The sequence below is a fragment of the Rhea pennata genome, chromosome 2 (assembly GCF_028389875.1).
Source record: "Rhea pennata isolate bPtePen1 chromosome 2, bPtePen1.pri, whole genome shotgun sequence".
Lineage (NCBI taxonomy): Eukaryota > Metazoa > Chordata > Aves > Rheiformes > Rheidae > Rhea > Rhea pennata.
This window is the reverse complement of record NC_084664.1, coordinates 141,343,185-141,369,566: the sequence shown is the minus strand read 5'-3', so window position 1 is coordinate 141,369,566 and position 26,382 is coordinate 141,343,185. Positions and strand designations below refer to the sequence as shown.

Here is a 26,382-nt window from a genome sequence, read left to right as displayed (position 1 = left end):
TTCAAAGAAAGCAGCTTAACTTTTCGTAGGTGACCAAATGTTTTTCATAGTTACAGTTATGTAGGATTTTGCAGTTTATAATCATTGGATTGTGATTGTTTTTAACTTAATGGCACACCCCAGTGGCCAAATAAAGGTATATCACTCTAGATTGGCAGCAGGTTACCTGCAGCAAAACTGCCACTACGAAGAGCATTTATGCTTTGGATATAATTGCCAGTAAACAAAAACTTACTGGTTAAGCAAGTGGTGTTCTGCCGAGCTCTAAAGCACAATCTCTTTAAGCAATGTGGTTTTATGTTTAGAAAAGAAGTCTGGAAGTCAGACAATCTGAGTTCTATTTGCAGTGCTGCCACAGACTTGTTCCATGCCTTTAGCCAAATAACTTGAGATCTGAATTTGAGAGGTGGATATTTTCCTTCTAATGCTCTGAGAGTTCAGACTGCTTCCCCCCCCCTCTGTAAGAGTTTGCCTTATTTTAAAATAGGCTTAAAAGCTACTATTTTCGTGAAGTTAAAGTTGAACTATAGCATACTGCTATTGTATCAGGAGTTAAGTGCTAAGCAATAGCGTGCCCAGTTTACATCAAGCTGTACATAAAATATAGTTTTTGTTTGTCCTTTTATAGAAAACGTGACTATGAAGGATTTCTGTCTTCTCTACTCTTGCCTGCAGAATCCCGAACTTCTGCTTTTGCCTTGAGAGCTTTCAACGTGGAACTGGCTCAGGCAGGTATTAAAATACATTTCCAGAGTTTGCAAATATAAAGTAACAATTTCAGGATTATAAATTATTTTAGTAGGTGGTATTTTGCTGAGATTAACATTTCATACTATAAAGGGCAACGAGTAAGTAATCCACTATAAGCCTCTGGTTTTGAATGGCTCTTGGGATGTAGCCAGCCTCCTAGAGTTTATTTTGTTTATGCATGTAGTTTTTCTCTTTTATGTTGTGCATTTCGAAAGTAAATGATAACAAAGAGGATGTGGTCCTTGACACTGTTACGTGATTGCATCTGTGTCCGGTTCTCAAATGCAAGAGCTGAATCTGAAAAGTGCAGCTAAATCCTATCTGTAGAAGGTCGTTTAAAAAGTTGGGTGATATAATTGGTCCCAGGTCTTTGTTGGCAGAAGCTAGGTAATAGGAAAGCTGCCAGGAGGGAACTGTGCAATTAGATGTGAGAGGGGAGCAGCAGCAGTCTCTCCCTTTTGGTAGGTGGTCAGAAACTGCCACTGTAACCACAAAAGTTGGAAACATTCACTGGAAAGGAGCAATCTGAGAGATGTGCTGACCCAGCAAAACCTCTTAAGCAGCTTCTGTTGGCAGTGCTTCCAGCAACCCTTACTGCTGCCCTCCCTTACCACTGTTACTATGGCTTCTTATCCTTCTGGAAAGAAAGAGGAGGTGAGAGTCACCCAGGCCTTAATTTCCATGGCTTTCAAATACAGGTTCTGATGAAGATTTCCACACATGCACCCCTTCATTCCATAGTGTATAAATACTTTATGAAGAATAGATGTAAATTCAGAACTGAGCACTTTCCCTTTTGAGTTCAGTTGTGTCTGTCTTCTCAGCGTAGATAGACTAACTGTCTTAAGGAGACTGTAATTTCACTCCATATACATCCTTTTCAGATTAAAGATTCCATAACTCAGAAGGGCACAGGTTTGATGCGAATGCAGTTCTGGAGGGATGCTGTGGAAGATATATACTGTGATAAGCCACCACATCAACCGGTTGCTATAGAGCTGTGGAAGGTGAAGTATATTTTTATTGTCCTAAAGTTAACTTGGCTAAAATACAGCTATGAGAAATAAAATCATTATTTCATTAATGTTATGTTACATTGTTGACTGCACTATTTGTGATAAATCATATGATGTGAAGGGTGGCATGTGTGATACTGTAAGTAACCTAAAACCAAAGAGCAGAGTTGGAGAGGACTTGCTTGGAGGGTCAGGCTTCTGTGAACAAAGTGCTTTTTTCTCTTCTCCTCAGGTGAAGGACAGAGTAAGTTCTGGCAAGCTGTAAATTGATAGCAAGTGAAGTGTGTAAGTAAATTTTCCTGAGCCTGTTCTAGTCCTGTCTAAGAAGATTAAGCACTACAAGAAGGATAGAACACTAAGCACAGGGGCTGATCTAGCAAATAGTGTGAGGAAAAGCCCAAGACTTTCATACCTAATTACAGTAGAAAATAGGGGGAATCTTCATAGAGTCTTTTTCCTTACTAGAGATTTACTTGATTACTTTTATATATTACATCTTTTGCACAGAGTATAGATCCTCTTGTGTGTATTGAGTAACAGGGAAGGTACCTTTAGTGTATTTTTATCAAGATGTCTGTTTGCGAGTTCAGGCAGGCACTAGAATGTCACAGGTAAAATATGCCTACAGACCTGCACCTCTGCTGGATATGGCTGAAGAAGTAGAGGCTTTTTTATAACAAAATTTTTTTTTTGTTTCTAGTTAGAGCTCCCATTGACCTGTTGAAGGGATGAGTGAAGGCAGTATAAATAGATTTTTCCATTGGTGCTGATATACAATCGTAGTGTAAGTTGGAGGGGACCACAAGATGTCCTTTTATCCAGCTCGCCACTCAGAGCAGGGCTAACTTCAGGTCATATCCATCTGAATTTCGAGCGTCTTTAGGGATGGAAATCCCACACGGTTTCTACAGCTTGGCATCTTTGGGCCACAGGCCACAAGTCTTCGAACCTTCAAAAGGAGCATTGCTTTAAGGCCTCTGCTCTATAAAACTAGAGTTTGTGTTTAAGCTAAGAGTTTGTGAGCGCCTGGACAAGAAAAACTGCAGTCTGCCTAGAATTAAACAGCTGAATAATGTTCAACCAAACTACCAATGGGATTTAAGTTATGGACCTGCTGAAAAACGGGCAGTCAAATGTGGAGTCTTCATCTGGGTGTTCATCTGCATTACCCCTGTTAAAATCCCAGAAAAGGAAGGATGCCCACTGAAACAGTGGGCTAAAATAATGCAGTTCCTGTGGGTTTAGAGCATTTAATTAGTTGCCCTCTTGGTTTCACATCCACTGTCTGTTGGACCTTTGAGACCACAAATCTGAATTCTTTCCAAATCCCATTTGAATGATCTTTGGCAGTGCTGAAAGCGTGGTCTCTCCCTGACTCTTCCTCCTTCAAATATGAAACGAAGTACAAGTGAGCGTTTGTTCCCGTCTATCAATGCTCATATTTAAGTTAAAATTTAAATTAAACAAAATACCTTTTAGCTAAGAGAAAACACAGGCAAAACCGAGAAGTAAAATAAAAACCTGTATCTATTAGTCAGTTACAGGAGGACCAGAGCTATTCATAGGTGTATCCAACTGGCATAAATTGTGGCTGTAGCCACAACAAAATGGCTGAGTGGAATTAAAGCTGAATTTAAGGTAGATGTTTTAACACACGTTTTAGTCTATTGGTACCTTTGCTTTTTATATCCTTTGTCTCTCTTTTAGCATATGGTGAACTGCCCAGGAACAAGATAGTCTAAATGTGTTTGTCTCCTTACCAAGGAGGAACTTGCTTTAGTAGCTTTACTTATTTTTGTTTCCAAAGATACCTTCTCATGCAGTTGCCTGAATAACTTAGATACAAATTAGTTTTGGATATGATTGTATATATGCTGTTCACCACTTTTCATTTCATGCTGCTTGTGTGCTTGCATATGTGGGGCAGAAATGTTTACAAGCAGATGAGAAACTTGTAACAAACATCATTCAGGTATAAACAACAGATATAAATTACACACCCTTTCAATGGATAAGATTGCCAGTCATACTCTCTTTTTCCAAACAAAAAAGTGATTTTTGAAGTGGAAGAAAGAGTTGGTCTATCCGTGTGGTAAGATTTGACCTTACATCTGATTGGTCTGATGAAAGACCAATATGAGACAATCCAAAAAGAACCGGTTGTGAAATAAGCTATTGAGAAATAATTCGAAAAATATTTCTGGGAGCTCTGATAGCTCTGAACGCTGCGGAGTACTGAATTGAACAAACAGCACAGTCTGTCCTGGTGACCTGTGCTCTCAGGATGTGATTTTATTTCTACATGTCAGTAAATACCCCAAGAATGACCTATCTGAGGAGTGTAGCTTCACAGATAATCAATAATATCATTGTAATTCTTAAAAAGAAGAGTTTGGAAAGAGACATCTGAATTTATAAATGCAGCAGAGCTGTTAATAGAGTTAACATGTCTTCTGCACAGCATATCATATGTATACTCTGTTCTCGCTGTTGAGTTTGTATGAAGAGCAATTTCAGTTTTCCAGAAAAAGTATTAATTTGTCGAGCTAAATATGTTCCAAATATTTTATATATTCCAGAATATTCAAATTTGGATTTCCAAAGTTTTCTGCAGTAGTTCACCTCTAAAGTATGTAAATAGCTTGTAATTTTATTATTTCTAGACTCTTAATAGCTCAACTCTCAGTGACTTTAGTAAGAATTTAGATGGCAACTGTACAACACCTGTTCTTACTTATCTGTCATTTCAACATATAAAAAGTGAGGCCTAAACCTCTACTCATTTCTGTGGAAGAAGTCGAGCTTCAAAATTTTTCGAAAATGAGAACCTCTTTGTTTAAAGGTAGATCAAAATAGATATATAAAATGTGTACTTTAGCAGAACTCTGTTTGGTACTTAATTCTTTGGCTTCTGTGGGATTTTTTCAAGGACTGTATTTACAAAGCAATGTTTAAGTTTAGCAAGTGAGAAGGAAAACTGACATCTGTATCTCTAACGTTAGAATTTGTGAAATCTTTTTTTCACACACCAAATAGTTACTCAAGCAGAATTTGTTGAATCAACAAGATCTGTTCTTGTAAAGTATGAAAAAATATTTACAAATGTAATGGATATAAAGAGAAAGTAGAAAGTGAGTTATAAAAGTTAAGACTTTGAGAAGTCTGCTGCATAGATTTTGTTGTCAAAATCACACAACTGAAATGTGTGATTGTAGCCTTGCTGATAGTCTGATCTGCAAAATTCAAGGTGTCTTTGAGAGGTGTATGTGTGTGTGTAAGAGGACTGAAGTTAAGTTGAATGAAGTGGTGAAGGAAGGAAGTCAAATATGAGTCAAAATACACATGAATATGAGATACTATAGGATACCTTCTCTTTTTTAACAAAATCATTCATTATTTTGTTAGAATGCTGTTTTTACAGTGTATATTGGTACAATTTATAGTTGTTCTCTTGAAAATTTACAAGATGAATCTTTCTTTTCATTGCTTAGCTTTGGAGGAAACCGTTCTCTTTGTAAAGCAGAGTGATTTGAAAACATTTTGTGGGAAAGCGTGACTCCATGATAAAATAAATTGCTTTCAAAATATTTTTAAATAAATGTTTGTTTAAATGGCTTGATGTTCAGGTTTTCATTTTTTGTCTGCAACAACTTTTAGCAAATACAAAAAAAAGAATTCTTGAACTGGAAGGAGATTCTATTTTTCCACTGATGTGCCACTTTGATTTAACCCAATGAACACAACCCTTGTAAGAAAAGGATTATGTAAAATATATTTAAGCCTTCAGAATGCAGCACTGCCATTGTTTTGTAAGCAGTAACATGGATGTTTAATTTTCAGGCTGTCAAGAGACATAATCTGACTAAAATGTGGATCATGAAGATTATTGATGAAAGAGTATGTATTGGCCATTCAAAATGTGGTGTTATTTTTTTGTCATACTTGATTCTTTCCCTTAATTTTATGTGTTTGTGTGTAGAACTAAAGGTTAAGTAATTCATGTTTTTCAGTCAGTAGTATTTCTCTTTAAGAATGTTATTGTTATATTTCCTTTTAGTTCTCTGTTGATGATTTAGTGCCTCTTTTTGGCCCAGATAGCAAGTAGAATACTTTTGTTTATTTTTGCTTTAAAAGGGATGTAGTTTGGCAGTCTGTATCTTCTTTGTTCCCTGCTGTGGTAACCAATATATCGGTGTGCGTATTTTCTGTTGCTGGCCTTTATTCCTGATGTGAAATGGTTACCTCTAGAGGTAATCCATTTTGAGTTATACTTAGGCATCTTTCTATGTTTATGTGAGAGAAGTTTCATCCTATGTGATTAAATAGAAGGTCTGCATATGCAACTGCTTTTCAGTTAATAATTTTGGAAAAATGCGTTTTATTAGAAATAGAAATTAAGTTGTGCAACTACCACATACTCTCATACATACAAAACTCATACTCTCTTTTTCTGCCATACCATCTATTTACATCATTTTACTCTTCCTCATGTTTTTCTATTACCATGCCAATTTTGCACCTAAATATTCTTCTGTTGTGGTGAGTAATGAACATAAAATCTCAAAAATGAACCCTGCCTGGACCTTTCTGCCACACTTTGCTGCTGCTCCCTGTTGTGGCTGTGAAGTTCTTTCTAAGCAGTACTGCAAACCACAGCATTAAAATGACATGAGTTTTAAAATATCTACACTCTCTTGGGGAAAAATAAGAGGAAGCATTTCACTTCTACACTTATGCTGCTACTGACTGTGACACAAGGGCAAGAATGAGCAGCCAAGGGCCAGGAACTTCAGCTAGCTTTCCTGCTACAGTAGCATCTCACAAATTTGTCTGATGTGTAATTGCTGTCAAAGACTGTTCAGAGTTTTTAATCTTGGGACTGATATATTTTAACCATGAAACCCATTAGGGCAGGAAGAATGATAGAGGGTATTACATTTTTGCAGATATCGGCATATGACTTCAAACCCCATATGTATATTTGATAAATAGATTTTAGTGCATATTTTGAAAATATATTATTGATTATCAAAGTTTCTCCCTGCTTCTGTTGCTAACTAAATATTAGAATTGGCAACCCAGTAGCATAAGAATACCATACAATGTTTTGTTTTGCTGTATCTTTTTTTTTTTTTTTGTTTTCTGGAGAATTCTGGTTTCTTGTTATTGCTAAAAGTAAAAATTAATATAGTAACTGGACTTGGTTGCAGTTGCATGTAGTTGTTTGGTTATGCTAGACATGCTAACAAAGTTTTAATGACTGTTTGTGTATATATTCTCTTCCTATCTTACCTTAATTTTGTTCTGTTTTAATAATGAGTTAGGCTAATCTGATTATAATAATAAATTTACGCAATTATACTTGCTTTTTGCTAGAAGTTTTGCTGCAGTTCTGTGTTCAAATTGCAGGAGAAAAATTTGGATGAGAGAGCATACAGTAACATCCAGGAACTTGAAGCATATGCTGAGAACACTCAGAGTGCTCTCTTGTACCTTACCTTGGAAATGCTTGGTAGGTGGTTTCCCCTTTTTTTATTTTGCTGATGACTTATTAATACTAGTATGATGTTTTTTAATGTGAGGGTTTAAAAAAAAATCACCCACTTCTTCCACTGAAGTTTAATGTCAGTAGAAGTTGTCTTGGGTAATATTCAAATACCTTCTTGAACATTCAATCAGAAATCTGGAATCTTACTAGCTGTGCTAGAAGTACTGTAGTGGAAAGTTCATGATTTCCTACTGCTCTGTTTTTTGTCTCTTAATGATCAATCTTCTCTTTTCTTGCTCCTGTTACACAGTATGGTAAATTCAGCTCTTCTGTGTCTTTTCTGAGTACTGTGCTCAGCAGGACCACAATGTCCTGTAGCTACTCTGCAGCTATTGTTTTATATTACAGTAATACTCACTTGTTATCTTGCAACAGCTGGTTTCTCAAGCTATGAACTTCCCCTTAGTGATGTTGCAAATTTGGGTCTGAAACCTCTTCCCTTCCTAAAAATAGTTAACTATCAACAATTCAGCAGTAACAAAAAAAGGCAACAAAGATAATATGATCTTTGTGGTTTAGAATTAGTGTGTGTGTTGTGTCTAATGTAACAGTCACGGATTGGGAATGAATTCTTCATTTACAGTGAAGAAAAGGGTAACTCTTTTAGGGGTGTGTTGCATCACGGACGTATTCCCTGTGTTAGTTCAGGTATAAAAGAAGAATGGGAATTATTATTAAGTAGTATACTAGTAGTATTTAATTGCAATATTATTTAGTAGTAGTATTTTCCTTTTGCTTTTCAGAGTAGTCTCATGGAGGCTAGTGTTGAGGCTAAACACTAAAAACATTGTGAAGAAAGATACGTGCTGAGTACATTCTTCTTAGCAAGAAATGAGGAAGGGAACCTGCTATAGTATCTGATGTTTACTTTCCCAGTAGGAATTGGTAAAATGTTTCAGTGTCTTTCTGAATGTCTAGTTGTAGAAATGTAGGACTGTAAGAAATACCTAGCTGTATTTCATTCTGAAAAATACCATCAATTCTGAGAAAGATCAATTCTGCTTGGGTCATTCCTGATACAAATCAGATCATTTTCTTGAAAATATGTTATAGAGACTCCAGATTTTGTATGCAGTCTACTGTCATGCTAAACTTTTCTTAAATATGCAAGTTTAAATATCTAAGCAAAAGTCTGCTTCACTGCATGTTAAACATAACTTCTGTGTTTTCTTTCACAAATACTGTGAAATTAATTCAACACAGCCATCTTACTGATGTTCCCTATCAGTAGTCTTCTCTGGACTAAATGGACCTAATTACATCATAGGTCATGATCGCTAAACCTCTTATGCTTTTTAGCTTCTTTACACACAAACTGGAGACAGATTAGGAGCACCTTTCCTTTAAAAAAAAAAAAAAAAAAAAAAAAAAAAAAAAAAAGCAGTGCAGCTTCATTCTTACTGATTTCAGGGTACTTCTCTAATTTGTCAAGCTTATTTTGACTTCCAGTCTTGCCTTCCAGTTTACTGGCACTTTCTCCCAGCTGCTGTCATTTAATAATATGTGCTCTGATTCATTGTATAAGTAGTTATCCTGAGTCTGGTATTACTCAATGTTTTTGTTAGACCTTTGCAGAACCTAACTTTTGGGATGGCTCTGATGGTGAGTTTGTGTCATTGCTAACTGTTATTCCTTAGGCTTTGTTTTTTTCTTTTTTTTTATATATATCAAAAGCATATATACTGCCCAGACAATATCCGTAAGTTATATCTTGTCTTTCATCCAAGCCACAACCTGCTGTCTGCTGTTATTGCCAAAATAAGTCCATGTTGGCTGCCTCTAGCCACTCTTTCCCAAAAGTTTGAGATTCGTGCAAGACTTGGGCAGACCTGTGTAGTGAATGGGTCTGTAATTTTTTGTAAAAGGCTACTTTTAGAGACGTTAGTGAATTGAAGAGATCTCCCTTAAAGTTTAATTTTGTCCTATGTCAGTCCTGTGACAAAACATTATGGCTTTCAGATCAGCCTAAGATAATCATACATGGTCATGCCATGAAGAGGCGTGTTGCTGCTCTGCCCCACACATCTTCATCTTGTTTCAGTTTTAATAGTTGTGTGGCCATGCAGAGATCAGAGTTAGTTTTCCGTTGTGCTAGTGATCTGATGCAGTTTTCTGCGCTGCTATCTGATTGCAGGTGACAGCACAAGGGAGGTGGTAGAAATCTGAGAGAAGAGTAGGACTGTTCTGTTTGGCTTCAGTGCACTGCTAAATCAGCTGCAGCTGATCATGAAACCATGCTGTAAGCGTTATTGCATGTGAGGAATCTCACACTTGAATGACTTCTCTAGCAGGAAAACAGTTCTTGGAATACTGTTATCCTGGGACAAGACATGCCAATGAAAATGAGTTTGTGTAGTGACGTATTGTGTCTGAATAGGTGGTGCTTCACTGCTTGTATGTACACCTTTTGCAGAAATTGGAACTAACTAAAAGGCATCTCACTCCTGAATGTGGCATGAATTTGCCTGCTGCTTTGCACCTCTGAGATGAGATCCCAAGCCAATTTTTGAACATATGCCCTTCTAGAAATATAGTCTTCCCTGATGTCTATCACAGCTGTATTTAAGGAAAGCTAAGAATTATATGAAACCATGACAGAACCAGTTGAGAATACGTGTTTCTAAACCTATTATTTCTGAAATTTTAGGTGTGAGGGACATCCATGCAGACCATGCAGCCAGTCACATTGGGAAAGCGCAAGGCATAGTTACCTGTTTAAGAGCAACTCCATATCATAGCACAAGACGAAAGGTCCTTCTTCCCATCGATATTTGTATGTTGGTAAGAGAAAAATTGTCTGGATTTGAACAGTATAGTGTTTTTAACTGCCTCCCAGCACTAGATATGAGATCATACTTTATTAGACCAAAGAGAGAACTTTTTATTTACTCTTATAACTGTTTCTGCTGCTGCCCAGTGATGCTGCCATTGTCACAGTTTTAATGTTTTATATCTCTTGGGAGATGAGTGATCTGTGTAAAGCTTTAGAGATTTTTCTTTTTTTTCTCTTTATTCTTTGTTTTTACATTATATCTAGTAATATTTTATCTTTCAGGAATGTTTCCATTAGTATGTAGATTGCACACACATGAAATAGGGAATTTCTTTTTCCTTTTTGCCGTAAGGAAGCACCACGAGAAATTTTAATTATGAATAAGCTTCTCAGGTTTTTCTTCACTACCTTTCCATAATGTTCTAGCCTTTTCTTTTACATCTGATAGCTGTAAGCCTATGTTCACATGTTGCTGAAGGAGATGCAATTCTGAATATACCATACCCTCTTCTACACTCGTCACTATCAAAAAAACCAATGCTCTTTGCAAGCTTAGTGGAACTGGGTAGTGTGCACCAGTCCTGTGGTAATGGCTTATTTAGTAAGCTAGCATGGCTCCTTTTTTAATCATTGTTAACTTCATTCTGCTTAATCTCAGCACTTGGATTATATTTTTAAAAATCAGGCATCTGTGTAAACTGATCTAAATTGCCAGAATTTTAAAATCTGACTCAATTAATCCAACTGACCACAAAGCCTTCTGAGAGCCAGTGCATGCAAAGATAGTCACTACAAATAATTCTTCTAAATTTGTTTCCAACTGACTGGTTTAAACAGGGGGCAAAAACTGCTTGGGCTATTTCAGTCTTGTCAGCAGTTTGCTTGCTAGGACAGGTGTTTGAGTTTTCTTGTCTTTTGCAAAGCTAGAATGGAAACTTGATGTTTGTTGAGGGTTTTTGTTTTGTTTTTCTTTTTTGTGTCTAGCATGGAGCTTCACAGGAGGATTTCATAAGATGCAAGCAAGAGAAAAATGTGAGAGATGTAATTTACGATATTGCCAGCCAGGCACATATTCATCTAGAACATGTGAGATTCCTTCTTCTCTCTCTCTCTTTTTGTTCTTTTTAAAGAAATTGGTATTAATCTTTATGGAGAATTGTGATGCTATGTTATTAGAAGACTTGTAAGTTCTCTCTCTATTTCAAATATTTTACCTTTACCTTTTATTACTTTTAGAGATAGTTTAAAATTCAAAAAGAGCCACAGAACCTTTAAATATTTTATAGTTACTTCTCCATGAATATTGTATTTATCTGTATGTACAGGAGGCAGTTTACCCGTAGCCAGATCCAGTTGCTTGTATACAAATACTGCATGTGTGGTTTATTATCAGGAGAGAAACTTGAAGCAGACTTGTATGAGTGCAAGAATATGCCAGCATAGAATTGAAACCACAGAGAGTACCTCTGCATATGGTACTTCACAGCACAGTTGAGTGGCTACCAGGGAAGCGGAGGATTTTGCCTTTAACTGACAGAAACGTACGTGGAAAGGAGGATTCCTTTCCCAGCACAGCCAACCATGCTCAAAGCTATATTGGGAAAGGGTGGGTTTTTTGGTTTGTTACTTTTCTGGCACATGGCCAGGTGAATTAGGAAAGACTTTACTTGGAACAGATAAAGAATCTGGAAGATCTCCATGGTTCTATTCTTTTTCCTTTATGCTGTTATGTTAGCTTTACTTTGCATTGCTTGTTGGTATATAGTACAGAAGCAGAAGTATGTTTCTTCAGCAATGTTATACATATCTTCATTTGGAAAAATAAAACACACAAAAAGCACTGTAAACAGGTGTTGCTGTCAGTGTGTCCGCAAGTACATGTATGTGTACTTTGAGGATTGCACCCAATACTTTTATTAAAAGTAGTTGGAAAAGATGAAACCACTGGAGAAGCGAAACCACTTCCAAGTAATGACAAAATTATCTCTGCATACATGCCATTAATATCTGTATATATCTGTATCTCAATTACAGTATTATGCATGATCACACAGTATTTTCTGCAGTATAGTTAGATAAGCCCATCTTCATTTTTCTGAAGAAAAATGCATTCCTTTGGTGTTCATGTTGTTTTACCTGCTGTTTCTGAGTTTTGTTGACACATGTCCAAGCAGGAGAATGTGTATCCCATTTGAGAGCTAGGGAACAGAAACAAAGAGAATGCAAGGTCAGAATTGATCACTCTTTCTTTGATGTTCAAGCTGCAATCTTGTTTTTTGTTTCTTTTTCCCTTTCTTTTTTCTTTTTTTCTTTTCTTTTTTTTTTTTTTTTTTTGTCCTCACCCCTCTTTTTGCAATCACGTGTACAAAACTATTGATTTTGGTTGCAGTTGTGGTTTACAAAAATACCAAATGCCTGACCTAAAATGTCTCATATCAGGGTGGTAGGCACAGAAAATGAGTAATGTGTATTTATTGTCCTGCTGTTTAAAATTTCATTGCCTGTGTTGCATGGAAAATTTTGGACAGAAGTAGAGAGAGAATTCAGTTCTTCGGGGCTTCTCAGATAATTTGCTCCTGAGACCATTCTTAACCCTACAGTCCCCTGACTCCCTACAAGTCAACCAGCTTCTGAAGAGAAAAGGCAGAATCCTCCTTAGCCCTTTTTCTTCCCACTGCATTTCTAGAGCCTTGCCCATGCTATGTGCTGGGAGGGTCCTATGGAAAACATGAAATGTCATCACATAATTGGACACTATGCAGAAAAGCATAAGTACAAGGAGACCAGGTTATGGTGACATTAGCATTTTATTCAGCTTGAATGTTGAATTTGGCACTTAGTTTTTTTTTTTTTTTTTTTCCTTTCAATGGGTGCTCCTTTGGCTGCTGTATTATCTTCTTTTAAAAACAAGAAAAAAAATATTCTGAAGAACCATGCTGGCTTCCTACCTCCATCATTACCAGTAAAGAATACTGGATAGTGGAGGATCTCTGTAGGGGTTCAGACCACTTGAACTGGCAGTAAATGGCAATAATAGCAGGGTGTTAGCCTCCTTAATAATCAGATGGTCTTTTTAATGCAAGGATATAGATACTTCTCTTTTTCCATAATAGATGGAATAGTAATTTGGTGGCAACAAAAGACTTTAGATATTGCAAACTTTTAGATGAATGTAATGGACCTATGCTATTAGCTACATCTGTTATATTGTCTAAAATCTCCATATTATTTTGCCTGAGGACAGAGGATAACAACCCTCACCCCTACTTCATAGTCAGAAGAAACCTAACCCCATAATTAAGTCCGAGGGATATTATGTGAAGCCTTTTGTACTAATATGACACTTAATCTTGGAAGAAAAGTTTCTGAAGTGTGGTCAACTCTTCCTGCTCCTCTGGCTTATGACCAGCAGAGGGCAAAGTAAGGTAAAGATTGCAGTTTTTCTTTAGGGATTTTGTATTTTTTGAGAATAAAAGCATATAACAAAAAGTGCTGTGTCAGTCCTCCAGTGATCCCTTTGAAAGCCTTCCAACCCATTTACTTGTTCTCCTCTTTCTATAGTTTCCTCCCTTCTTTAAAACGATGGTCTTTTGATTTTTTTCCCCCATCTATCTCATTCTGTTTACAATGAGATACAAGGCAAAACAGCATGCTTTCTACATGACATTCATGCAAACCCATTCTGAGTTAATCTTGCTTGACCTTCTTATTTCCAGTCTTGTGTCTCACAACTAATGGTAGTAAGCCAGAGCAGAATTTTTCTTTTTGTGTATAATTTATTTCATCTCAAAGTTTTAAAATAACCTGTCCTCTGAAAGTTTTTTTTTTTTCCTGATAAAGTTTCAACCTGATTTCCTCAGTTATGTGGAAAGATCCATAGAAAGGAAATAAACTTATGCATACTCATAAATACGCTTAAAGGTTTTGTCTTGTGTTGTGTGGGGTTTTTTTTGTTTGTTTAACCTTTAAGAAAAAGCAATACAAAGGCAGTTTCTGTGTTTATTAATAAGCATTACAGGAAGCTTTGCTTCAATTCTATATTAGATGCAGTTGAATTGTACCTGCATTTAAAGATCTGCTTCCACTGTGGTTTAGACTCTGTTTATGCATAGATTCTGAGTATATGTGGCACTGACACCCTTTCAGAGTCTTATAAATATAAATGGAGGATGATTGGATTTTTGAGTCTGAGAGTAAGACTGGAACAAAAAGATCAGTTCAAGAGGAATGCATTTCTGGTCTTCCATGATTTCTGGCTCTTGGGGTGCAAAGAATTATTTGATATTTTAAAAAAAGTTAAATCATGTTTATTAAATCAGATGCAACTTGGAGCTTTGCAGGGATAAGGGATACCAATTTACCAAATTTTATTATTATGTAAGTTGTAAGATTGCTAAAAGTTGTAAGAATTTTAGCAGGTATCTCCCAGTATTATATCCTTTCTATTCCATACAGTGAGGAACAGGAAGTATATATAAGTGCTGGCCTATATATAATTAAAATAGCCTATAATGACCTATAATTAAAAATTATAGTTTCAGTATGTCAGAGTTTAGAGGAGGGGAAAAAAGTCTGAAACCTGTAGTATATTCTGTCGTGTGTGTGTGTGTGAAACGTATAATGTGAAATGCTGAATCGTCCTTTATATGTATATATATATATATATATGTATATTTATATTTTCTCCCACCTCATCCCGTTTACTTCCAGGCTAGATCTTTCAGTAAGAAAGTTCCCGTGAAGGCATATCCTGCTTTTTTCTGTACGGTGAGTGTGGTATCTTGCAGTCTGTAAATGACAAACTCATCTCTGTGCTGACATGTTTGTGAAGAGCAGAGCATCAAATTAAGCGTTGTTAAGTAGAGCTTGATGTATCTATTTTGTTGGAGGATGTAATACCTGAAACTTCTCAAAATCATAATGCTGTTCAGATGTGTATCAGACTGTAAAATCTTAAAGTTTCTGATAAACACTTCTAATCCTTCTTCTTTAACTATGCAACTTCTACAAAGATGTCTGCATATTCGTAAATCATCTTTCTAGTGCAAAATCCTGTCTATTTTATCATTTGTTGGTTAGTTTAGTAAAAAGTAGTACTTCTCTTCACAAACCTTTCCTTGTCTGTGTCTTTAGAAAGTGAAGGTTACTCCTCCGCTTATTACAACAGGCAAATTGTCAGACTATTTTGCAGTCCATAATTCAGTTTCATATATTACTCTCTGGCATAATGTCCAGTTATTTGTGCGTACCATATGGACTAACCATTTTTTTCTTTTCTAGGTTGCTTTAGAGGATTATTTATGTAATATACGAAAAGTGGACTTTAATATATTTCATCCAAGCTTACAGAAGAAAAGTACATTATTACCATTGTATTTGTATATTAGATCTTGGAAAAAAACATATTAAAATATTCTTAATATGAGGTTCAAATTGGTGATTTTTTTTCTTTAGTGTCTCAACTCGATAGAATTGTGAAATATCTAACTTCATACTGCTTCCAACTGCTGTCCATGGGAAACAGATCTGCATGAACTGTAGCTGTCAGCTTGCTGACAGTAAAGTTTGTTCTTGGTATGTTCAGCTGACATCTCTGCTTCGTATCTGCCAAGTCGTATGTCCTCTTCTGAGATTACTTTTCCTGTCTTTCCTGTAATAACAGCAATGTGATAGAAGTTTTCTTGGACAAGTTCTATGCCAGTGGATACATTCTCCTGATCGTTTCCACAATCCTGACAAAAGTGAACGCTTTGTCCCCGCACGAAAGCAGTCACAGTCAATACTTTGCAAATCAGCCAAGCCATTCTGTTTTGTGCAAGGTGCAAACTTCTTCCAAGAACTAATGATGTTTTTGTAGTTGAAAGAATGATTGTATACATTTGGTTACTCTATCTAGTGTTTATATAATACTCCAAAATAGTGACATAGATCTGTAGTATAAAAATTATTTAACTGAGTGTTGAGATCAAGCTTTGAAGTGACTCTGTATGATGGGAGAATAGCTTGACAAACAAGGACAGAGAGTCCTTATACTTTTTTTTTAATCTCCAGCACAGCCACAACACTTTGCCACTCTGCTCTTAGCTTGGCATTATCTTTCTTCTGCCCCAAGAGACATCTCATCTCTATATTCTTGCCCACAGCTGTCATTGCGATGTGGGTTGGCAGTGCACCTATGTTGATTTTTCTCCCTGTCTCTCAGGATACCTTCCTGTGTGGCTTTTCTGATTTTTTTTTTCTTCAATACTTTTAAATCCATTTCTGAATGTTCCAGGTCATTTTAGTCTCCTCTCTCTGCAAAGTTATGGCTGTTTTTTTGGTGGGAAATTACTGAGATGAATGAGGTTTGAACGTGAAATATTTTTAATTGTGTTGTTATTTGGTAAAAGAATAGTTCCTAACATCCAACTTGATTCTATTGCACAAATCCAGTAGTTTACTCTGCCATCATCAGTTTTCTGTTAAACAGCTTTTTCTTCCCAGACTTTTTTTTTTTTTTAAATCAGAGTTAATCTCCTCAGATGCTTGATTGTATAACAACATCCTGTATTTTATTATACAGTGCTACATAATGAATTTCTGAGAACAAGATTTGTGGCTTTTTTAATCACTGAATCTCTCAGGACTGAGGAAATCTTAGGAACCCAACATTAAATTCTACATTCAGTGAGTTAGCTTTATATGTTTGAAGTTGGTTTGGTGATATAGATCTTAGTTAATTCTGCAGTCTTCTAGTTCCAAGTAAGACATTTTTCTTTGTGTAACTCAGGATCTTGGATTCTGTATTATTAGAGGTGTAATAATTGAGGTTGATATGAAACTAGAGAATTATGTGCATAATACTGCTGTGTAGGAGTGTACTGGATATTTTGTGGAAGTAAAATCTTGCAGGCTAGGTCCGTTTCTCGAGGCAGCTGCTAGATCTCATGACTAGTGTTCTTGAAACTGGCGGAGAGATCTGGGGAAAAGAAAATATTTCCTTCCTATACAGGCACAGCAGCTCCTCCTGCCAAAGTAAGAGCAAAGGCTTAAGCTCTGCTGCTGCTACCAGGCCAGCTGCACTATCCCTCTGTTTATTTTATGTTCTGGAGAAGGCATTACAGTGTCTCTTTCTGCAGTTGTCCCAGCCTTGTTCCTAGCATGCTGAGTCAGGACAATAGAGGCAGCCCTGGCTTTCCTCCTAAAAGGAATTACTCTCCTGTAAAGTCAACTTTTGGCAGGAACTTAGCACAGCAACATGAAAGAGGAGGAAAAGAAGGAAAACCATGTAGTATAACCTGGCCATGGAGTTGCTACAGTGATACTTTGCTTCCAGCCCAAAGGCCACAAGGCCGAAGCTTTGCTGCGGGGTTGAAGTGGCCCAAGTCTTGACGATGTGCTTACAAAGGAATCGATGGAAGGGCTGATTTGTTCTAATGTAGAAAAGAAACCATGTGATGCTGTGATGGTTAGCATGGTGAGATTTACAAATTGTCATTGAATTAGTAAACAGGATATGGAATAAATAAATTCAGGTTATGACTTTGGTCATGTGAGTTTAGAGTGACCTCAGAAAGCAAAGCAGCACTTTGAATTGCAAATGACAGGAGGCTGTTTGAATAAGTGGTGTATGTCGCCTTTGTATCCGTCATGCCTGATCTTGCCTTAGGAAGTGCTGTGGATGGAGCTAGAAAATATGTTCTGCTTAAACACCTTTCAAACAAGGTACAATCTTAGTTTGTATGCTTTGAATAGTGTTAGTCCTTTTATGGCACTTAATGCTGTATAAGGAACTCAGTTAATTCCAATAATTTACAATCCCACACCCTATAAAAATTCACGTGATTTCTTTTTTCTTTTTTTCTTTTTGGATCTGACAAAATATTTTCTCATATTGATGCTAACCTAAAGGTGATTTTTGTCAGCAAGCAAATCTGTTGCTAGCTGCAAATTGCCCTTCTGAAAATCATTTCCATTGTCTAGTGAGTCTACACAGGAAAAAAATAAAAATGTGCTTGCATAAAGTTTGCGTTTGACTGTGATAGTGAATTGTACCAAAACACCAAGCTACCCTGTTCATTGGCTGCAAAAGCTAATCTGTTATTCATGTAAGAAAGTTCAATCTTACAAGACACAGCAGCAGGTGCCAAAAAGATAGCTGTACTGAGTGATACAAATGTTTTAGAATAAGACTTTTTTTTCATGTTATACCTGGAACTTTTGCTTTATTTTCTGTTCAGAAAGCAAACATTAATGCATTCAGTGTTCTAAGCTCGTCTGTCCTTGGCTCTTCATTCAAAGGAGAAATGTTGGAGAATACTCATTTAGTTAAAGAGAGAAAATTCTGCAACTGTGTCCTGTGCCCAGCCTGCCCACGTGTTCCTGAGTTACTTGTCAATATTAGCCCCCTACAGTAGGTCTTACTAACAGGCACTTGTTAGTCTATGTAAAAGCAGACCAGGGCAGCCTGGTGATGTTACATGTTTTGTTCATTTATTTGATCTTTTGTTTTCTTGTGGTTAGATGTAGAATTGTAGCTCCTGTCTTTCTCTTTAGAGTAGTTCACTGGAGTCTTGCAGAGTTTCTTTTTGTGTTTCCAAGCTTAAATCTGGAACTTTAAGGGATCTCATTTTGTCTCAGTGATATGCAACTACACTGGCAGTGTGGGGTCAAAGTGCTGAGCAAACTGACATCAAGCATCACTTGAACAGAGGTCTTGCAGTGTAATTGGTTCCCCACTAAACCATCTAATAATCTGAGTCAAAACAAGATTAATTTTCAAGATAAAATGCTTAAAATTTCAGTCATCTCATTTAAGAAATATCTACTCCCACTTCCTTCAGAACCTATCATCTAATAGTTGCATCTTACTTTGATGCTCCCAACTGTCACAATGCTCAGTAGTACCGTAAAATGCTTTCCAACCGTTAGCATGAGAATCACTGTACTACGAAAGGGGAGTGCCGTGCGGTTCAGTCTCTTGTTCTATTACATTTGTTTTCATGTTTTTCAATGAAGATACGAGAACATCCATTTAGGTAACTACATTTATGCCAAATGCTTATCAGAACCTGTTTTCCATCGAATTTGCTGATGGCAGCTGTGCATTCTCAAATGTTATACTTGCCTTTTTTTCCCATCTCGGACATCTCCATCATTTTTCAGCATTTAAGAATCTCATTGTAAGTCTATGGACACATTTTTTTTAAACTGCTTTGAATCCATTGAAGTTGAGCCTATTGTAGACAATTGTGACAAGTAACTTTCACAGATGCATAAAACAGGACAAAATATGTAAGCAACTGATTATGCTTCAGGCTATACATTGATTGGCATTTGCCTTTATAGACAAATTGATAACCATTCACTGATTCATGTTCTCATCATGTTTAGCATCTGGCTCCAACAGAAGCAAACTAAATACACAAGAGATTTATCTTCTGAGGATATTTTTATATTCACTGTTCTGGGATGGGACTCTGCATGTCTGCATAAAGTGAAATGCAGGATAAATCTGCATTGCTGTTTCACAGATAAAGATATATGAGTCTCTAAAGAAAGATCCTGCTTTTCTCTCTTCCTACTAGAAAGGGGATTTCTGAAACCTTTAACTGCTCAATAGTAAGCTGTTGAGTGTTTTGTGCAAGCCGGTGGCAGAGGAAGGCAAATTTTAAGTTGCAGCTACACTTGTATAACCTGCTGTGAAGTCTAGAAGCAGGTACCATTTACTGCAGTCTATAGGTGAGGATCACTTTGGCCTGTGCATTTTACTCTGAGACCACTCCCTTCTTATTCAGGCTCTTGGAAGTTTTGAGGGTATTTGTATTAGTTTGAAGAGTGCAAAGGAATTAAAAAAAATATTTCAAGTGCTAATTTTCAGTCACTGTCCAGAACGTTGGAATTTGCCTATAAATAGAAATTTTGTTTTTGTACATAACACTCAAAATCCGTATCTTATTTCAAGTTCCAGGTAGGCAGTGTGTGACAACTCAGGGCATTAAATTTAACTCTGATTGATTTGTTCTTTTATTAAATTATCTCAGTCATACTTTGTCAGCCTGCACATAAATAGCCTTTTTTTTCCTTTTTTTTTTTCCCTGTAAGCACCTAATGAATCCGTCTGCCCACTTAATCTTCATCCTCTTTGGCAACTTCCTCTAATATGTCATAAGATTTCTTTTCTTAAATAGCCACAAATGCATGTTGTATGCTTGCTTTTCCCTATTTGCAATGTCTTACTAGGAACAAATCAGGGCAGTTGGGCATACAGTTCTGTTATGCAAACATTTTGATGATTATTTCCCCTGGGTATTCAGTACAGAATTGCAGAAAGAGGGCTGAAAGGGACCTTGGGAAGTAATGAAAGTCTCAGCCCATCTATAGACAAAATCCACTATAGCTGTAACATTCAGTTACAGAAACACGGAGTGGTTGAGATTGGAAAGGACCTCCGGAGATCATCTAGTCCAACCTCCCTGCTCAGCAGGGTCACCAACAGCATGTTAGACAGGGTTGCATCCAGGTGGGCCTTGAATATATCCAGAGAAGGAGACTCCACAACCTCTCCGGGCAACCTGCTCCAGTGCTCCGTCACTCTCACAGGGAAGAAATCCCCCCTCACGGTCAGGCAGAACTTCCTGTGCTTCAATTTCTGCCTGTTGCCTCTTGTCCTGTCACACAGGGCAACTGAAAAGAGTTTGTCCCCGTCCCCTTGACACCCTCCCTGCAGGTACTCGTACACATTGATCAGATCCCCCCTCAGTCTTCTCTTCCCCAGGCTGAAGAGGCCCAGCTCTCGCAGCCGTTCCTCATGGGGCAGGTGCTCCAGCCCTCTGATCATCTTTGTAGCCCTACGCTGGACTCCCTCCAGTAGCTCCATGTCTCTCTTGTCCTGGGAAGCCCAGAACTGGACACAGTACTTGAGGCCTCACCAGGGCTGAGTAGAGGGGCAGGATCACCTCCCTCGACCTGCTGGCAACAGTCTTCCGAATGCACCCCATTATTTAACGCATGGTTACCCATGTTGCAGATATAGGGGGTGACAAGAAGATACATTTATATTATTATTTTTTACTGCCAGAGATTTGGAATTTATAACTTTCTATATCTTAGGAAGATGGTAGGAATGACTCGTAACTAATTTTTGCTTTTAGTTTTGGATTTAAAGCTATTCTCTATGATTTTTAAAGCAACCTAAAGGATGGTTTAAATTATATTAAGTTGTCAGTGAAGCAAGAATGACAATACATCCACAGTCATATCATCGTGTTTGCTGCTTACTACTACCTTGGCATCTAATCTGTGCTGTAATAGGGATGGGAAATTTTGTATGTGGATGAATCTTTCATTACCTCCTACATCAGAATCACAAGGTATTCTGGAGAATCTGCACCAAAATGTTGGGGCCAAGGTGGCAAGATCGTTTAGATGACTTCTATTCCATGCTTTAAGAAAACAAAAACAAAAAACAGAAAAAACACTTAAAAGTTCAGAGTGCATGGCCAGTTTTGCCAGAGTGTATGCAGATACTGTTTCTTGGAATATTACTGCGTAAAATCAGTTAAGGTTGAAGTGTGAAAGCTAAAATTTTAGAATTCAGAAATTTTAGAATTTCACATCTTTATGTACTCCTGGCAGAGCAAAACATTGCAGGCATCCATGCCTATTTAGATTGTCATGCTTAAATGAGCATAAAATGAAATGAGGGGGAAGGAAAAACTATTTAAGTAAAAATATTGGGCTACTTAAGTGTCAGAAAGACCACATTTCTTTACCAAAGTGTTTGCACATGATGTTCTAGTTTATAAATCTATTCTCTAATTTAATCAAAACAGCCCCAGTGGAGGCTGTCTGCTGTTTGCACTCTACACAAATCTACAAGATTTCCAGATTTGTATTCAGGCTTTCCCTGAGATTTCCACCCTAACTAGAGATAAGAATGTTCCATAGGAGGGCTGGACCAAAGGTGGAAATGTGTGAAGGACTTAATAACAATGTGGTTTTTCAGAAGTGAAAGGTCTGAACTGTAGTTCCAGAAATTGTGAGAGGTCTGCTTGCCTGCAAATACTGCTTTTCTTTGTAGTGTAAGTGAAAGACAGAATCAGCTAATGTGAGATAGAGGAGGAATTTAGCCCCAAAATCTAAAATCATATTGCTAGTAACCCAGCTGCCTTTACCAGATTCCAGAGGCCACTAAGCTTTGCAAATACCTGTGTTTAAAGATCTTGAGGAGCCTAAGCTGTGTCTGTGGGCAGGTACAGAGCCATCCTGGTAGCTCCAGAAATGTAGTGTCCTCCTACCTAGGCCTCTTGAGAGTTCCTCAGCAAGCCCAGGACGTGCCAGCACGACTGGCCTTTCACAGGTTACAGCTGTGGCCCTTCACGAGCATCTTGGGACTGGAGAGGTCCTGCCCTGACTTGCTTCTTAGCTTGTGGCATTCTCAAACCCACAGGAGTGCCCCATCTGGCAGGAGGTGCATCTCCTGGAGATGTAAACAGGCGATGCTTCGTGTGGCTGTGTGGCTCAGCTTTTCCCGCGAGAGTTGCTCCACGATACAGCAAAGGGTTCATGATTCATCTGGAAAGAGGGGAGGCTGCAGCCCTAGTGTTGTATTTGTCCCCTCCAAGAGGAGAGCACTAAACTCTGCTGTCCTCTTCTGAGACTGGGAATTAGGTGTTTATGTGCCTTTGAGGTGTGGATCTGGGCCACTGTCTGTCAGAGAGCTTTAATGCAAACTGTTCCTGGAGGAATGGAGGTCTGAAACCGTTTTCCTGCCAATCCACAGTCAGATGCTATTATCATTGCTTAACACCCCCCCCCCCCCCAATATTCAAATATAGCACAACATCTGTTTGCCTCCTTCTAATGTCAGGAGATGTAAAAGCATGATAAAGATCTGTTCATCCATATTTTCTTGAGTTATTGCTCATTTCTGTCCCAGCTAAATGCAAAAAGGTGTTCATCCTCTTAAACCACAGCTTAGAATAGGACAGTTTAAGGGTGGAAATCCTTGAAAAGATTTCAGCTTATGGTTTATTTGGAAATATATCCTTGGAACTCAGTTCCTTCAGTGTTTTTTCGAACACCAGGTTCATGACAAATTAATAGGATTTGTATTATTACAAGTACTATGGTCTAAACTTTTAGTAATATGCTCTGGACTGCAAATATGCTATGCTTTTCTAACTCTTGGAAAGTGAAAAGTGCAAAACTTAGGACCTATTGAAATTTTTCCCTTAAAAAAATCTTAGATTAATTTCTAATAAGGGAAGGAAGAACATCTTTTCCTTTCAGTAGAGGAAGTTTAGAATTGGGCATTACAGATTATTAAGTGAGAACTAAATTTTAAAAATAACACAAATGTTTGCAGGGAGAGTAAGATACACCTTTTGAAATTCGTGATGTTCCTCTGTGCCATTTCTCTGACATGTTGAAGTCCCTCTGGCATCACAACCATCTCGTTTATCAACATTTCTCCTGATTTTGTATTGTCTGCAAACTTGTTGAGTGTGCGCTCTGTTCCATCATCCAGGTCACTAATGAAGATGTTAGACAGTACTGGACCCAGGGGAGACCCCTGAGGGACTCCACTGGTGACTGGCCTCCAGCTAGACTTCATGCTGATAACAATCCTCTGAGCCCAGCAGCCCACCTCCCTGTCCACCTATCTAGCCCAGACTTCATGCATCCATCTGAATTCAAATTTGTGGCTTGGGGCTGACTTTACAAACTACATTTAAGCAATCTTAGCTCAGGGAGGGGGAAATCAATCTCGGATCTTGATTCTGAATCCCCAGGTTTATTTTCTACTATAGATATGCAGATATTGGTTCTCATGATATATACCAGCGCAGGTTCTTCACTAAGCAACAGCAGTTTATGCAACTTTAAAGCAACTTCCAAAGCTTTTGCAACAATATATTTTAAGCATATCTAACAGACACAGAAATTCATGGTATAAATACAGGCTTGGCAAAGTATTTTAAAATAATATAAAGTTACAGACAATCTTGTTGTAATGGACATGTTGTTTATAATATATGAAGTAGATAAGTGTTGTTCTTATCCCTGCAAAAAAATACATGCCCGTACATATGAATATTGTTAATATATTTTAAAAAGGAAAAGTTAAAAATCAATTACATCTTCAGATATTAGAAAAAATTTCCTTTGACTGCCTCTTCTTAATGTTACATGCAAAATCACTGTAAGAATAACTGTTCTGTGAATGTTAAATCCAATTCCATGAAAATGGCATGAGAATCCATATTTGTCATTCAGCTATTTCCATTGTATTGTGGTCGATTTGTTATTGAAAACATTTTTTTCTTATGTTGAGAGTAAAACTCTAATCCCACCTTGTCCCTGCTGAAGTTAAAGCATGCATTGACCTGAATCCTACTCAGAGAATCACGGTGTTCAAAAATCATTAACAGTAAATTTCATTAGTACAGATTAGGCCCTATTTAGGTAGTTAATTGGCTTCTGTGGATTCACCAAGAAGTAAGTGATCAAATGTTAGCAAACAGTGATAATCATGTTTCAGAAGCATATGAACAATACGTGTGCTGACTTCTATAGAATGCATAGAAATAGAAATGAGCAAAAATTTAGTGAATTATATTTATACATAATATAAACACATTAATTGCTTATATATCATACTATATAATACCAGTATAATAATTTATATTTTAATGAATTTTTACAAAATCCAATGACCCTTGATGTCATAGAGGTGAAGAAAAAGAATTAGATATATTTAATTCATTCATTATCAGTTGGTGAAAATTAAACATAGTTTTGATTCCAACCTTTAGAACATGATGCCCACTTCTCCTCCTCCTCCAAAAAAAGACTACTGGAAGCTCAGTTAATGAAATAAATTTTTAATTGCTCTATTTTTGTGTTTTTTTTCCTAAGCCCCCACCAGTGGTCACTGTTGGAGACAGGGCACTAAGTTAACTGGACTTCAGATACGACCCATTTAAGTTAAGTTTGAAGAACAGAGTGGTCTGTTTTGAGCATTATGGACTTTTTATTTATTTATTTTCAGTTTTGTTTTTTTACTTCATCAAAGTGAAGAAACGCAAAAAGGAGTGTGGAAATGATAGGCGCAGAAACAAACAGTCCCATAGTTTGCAGAAAAATTACAGAAAAGAAAACTGTCATGGACAGGCTATACAGCTCTCTATCAGAGTTTGAAAAGCTGCCACAATATAATCTGGGTTTGGAGAGAAAAAAGAAATGGCATTAGTAAAAAGAAGTTTTTCATGCACTTTTGGTTTTGTAGCTGTTACTTTTCACGTGGACTCCTAGTGGCTGTTCTGGGTTTCCCGCTGAAGTGGGAGATTTGCTCTCTGACAGCAGGAGGCCTTTCTGCTTCTCACAGTTTGTCGACTCTATCAGGTATCCGCTGAAGGGGGTCGAATTTGGTACTTGCGTTAGGGATTGGGGTTCGCTACTCCTGCCCGCTTGGGTTCTGCAGGAAATGCACTCGCGGAGCTGGGACTGCACCTGAACGACGCCGGTGGCGTGAGCGCGGGCCTGTTTTCCATCCGTCCCTGCCGTGCGGCGCGCCTCCGTGCGGCAGCTTTGGCACGCGCCCCGCTTCCAGAAGGGACGTCGGTGACGACAAAACGCGAGCGCAGCTCTCGGCTCCCGTGAGCTGATAGATCCTCAGGGCAGCGTTCGGCTCGGGCGCAGTGCAGAGCGCGCTCGGGAGGAGAAGCAGCCGCGCGGCCGGCGGCAAGCGTGGCAGAAGGAGAAGGACGGCCGGGTCCCCCGCACGGGCGGCTCCGTCGCTGCGGGCTCCCACGTGCAGCCGCCCTCACGGCCCTCTCCCAGCGCGAGGTCCGAATGCCTCCGAACGCCACGTTAGAAAAACGCCGCTGCCAGAAATTCCACGAGTTCGCTTTTAACTGCACCTTTGCAGAGGCAATCAGCTCTACCTTATGAGCTGGAACCAAATTCAGAAACCTTAGAGGGCTCGTTACTACCACTGGAAAGCCCCATTTCCCCTCTGGAGAAGCCAGCCACGGTATTGCCCAATAAACCAGCTGAACTGAGATCTGGAAAATGAAACCCCGCCGCACGCCGCCACAGCGGAGCTTCCTCACGGAGCTTCCTCACGAGGGCTCCGGGCCGGCCTGGACACCGCGGCGCAACGCCGCACGCTGCCCTGCGGGGCTCATAAGCTGCCCAAACGGCCTGGAGACCCTCCCGCCCTGCCTGAATTACCCGATAAAACCCCGTGAGCCTCTTGAAAACTTAGGACGAGTACCAGGGTACTTGCCAACCAAACGACGAGGTTTGAA

The 26,382-nt window shown here is 38.1% G+C and overlaps 1 protein-coding gene across 1 annotated transcript; it reads left to right on the top strand.

The window, feature by feature from the left end:
* Positions 1 to 642: 642 nt before the first annotated feature.
* NDUFAF6 (NADH:ubiquinone oxidoreductase complex assembly factor 6) lies at positions 643 to 15,520 on the top strand. Its single transcript, XM_062568346.1, has 8 exons — positions 643 to 732; positions 1,635 to 1,757; positions 5,607 to 5,663; positions 7,176 to 7,278; positions 9,962 to 10,095; positions 11,072 to 11,173; positions 14,798 to 14,854; positions 15,368 to 15,520. Exons 2-8 carry the CDS (start codon positions 1,671 to 1,673, stop codon positions 15,494 to 15,496), a joined length of 669 nt encoding a protein of 222 aa, XP_062424330.1. The 5' UTR covers positions 643 to 732; positions 1,635 to 1,670; the 3' UTR covers positions 15,497 to 15,520.
* Positions 15,521 to 26,382: the final 10,862 nt, after the last annotated feature.

What these genes read in the sequence shown, in the direction of transcription:
- NDUFAF6 (XM_062568346.1), top strand. Translation starts at nt 1,671, where the DNA reads ATGCGAATGCAGTTCTGGAGGGATGCTGTGGAAGATATATACTGTGAT. An exon ending in TTGCTATAGAGCTGTGGAAG is followed by an intron (nt 1,758 to 5,606) that starts GTGAAGTATATT and finishes TTTAATTTTCAG; the next exon opens with GCTGTCAAGAGACATAATCT. An exon ending in TGAAGATTATTGATGAAAGA is followed by an intron (nt 5,664 to 7,175) that starts GTATGTATTGGC and finishes TTCAAATTGCAG; the next exon opens with GAGAAAAATTTGGATGAGAG.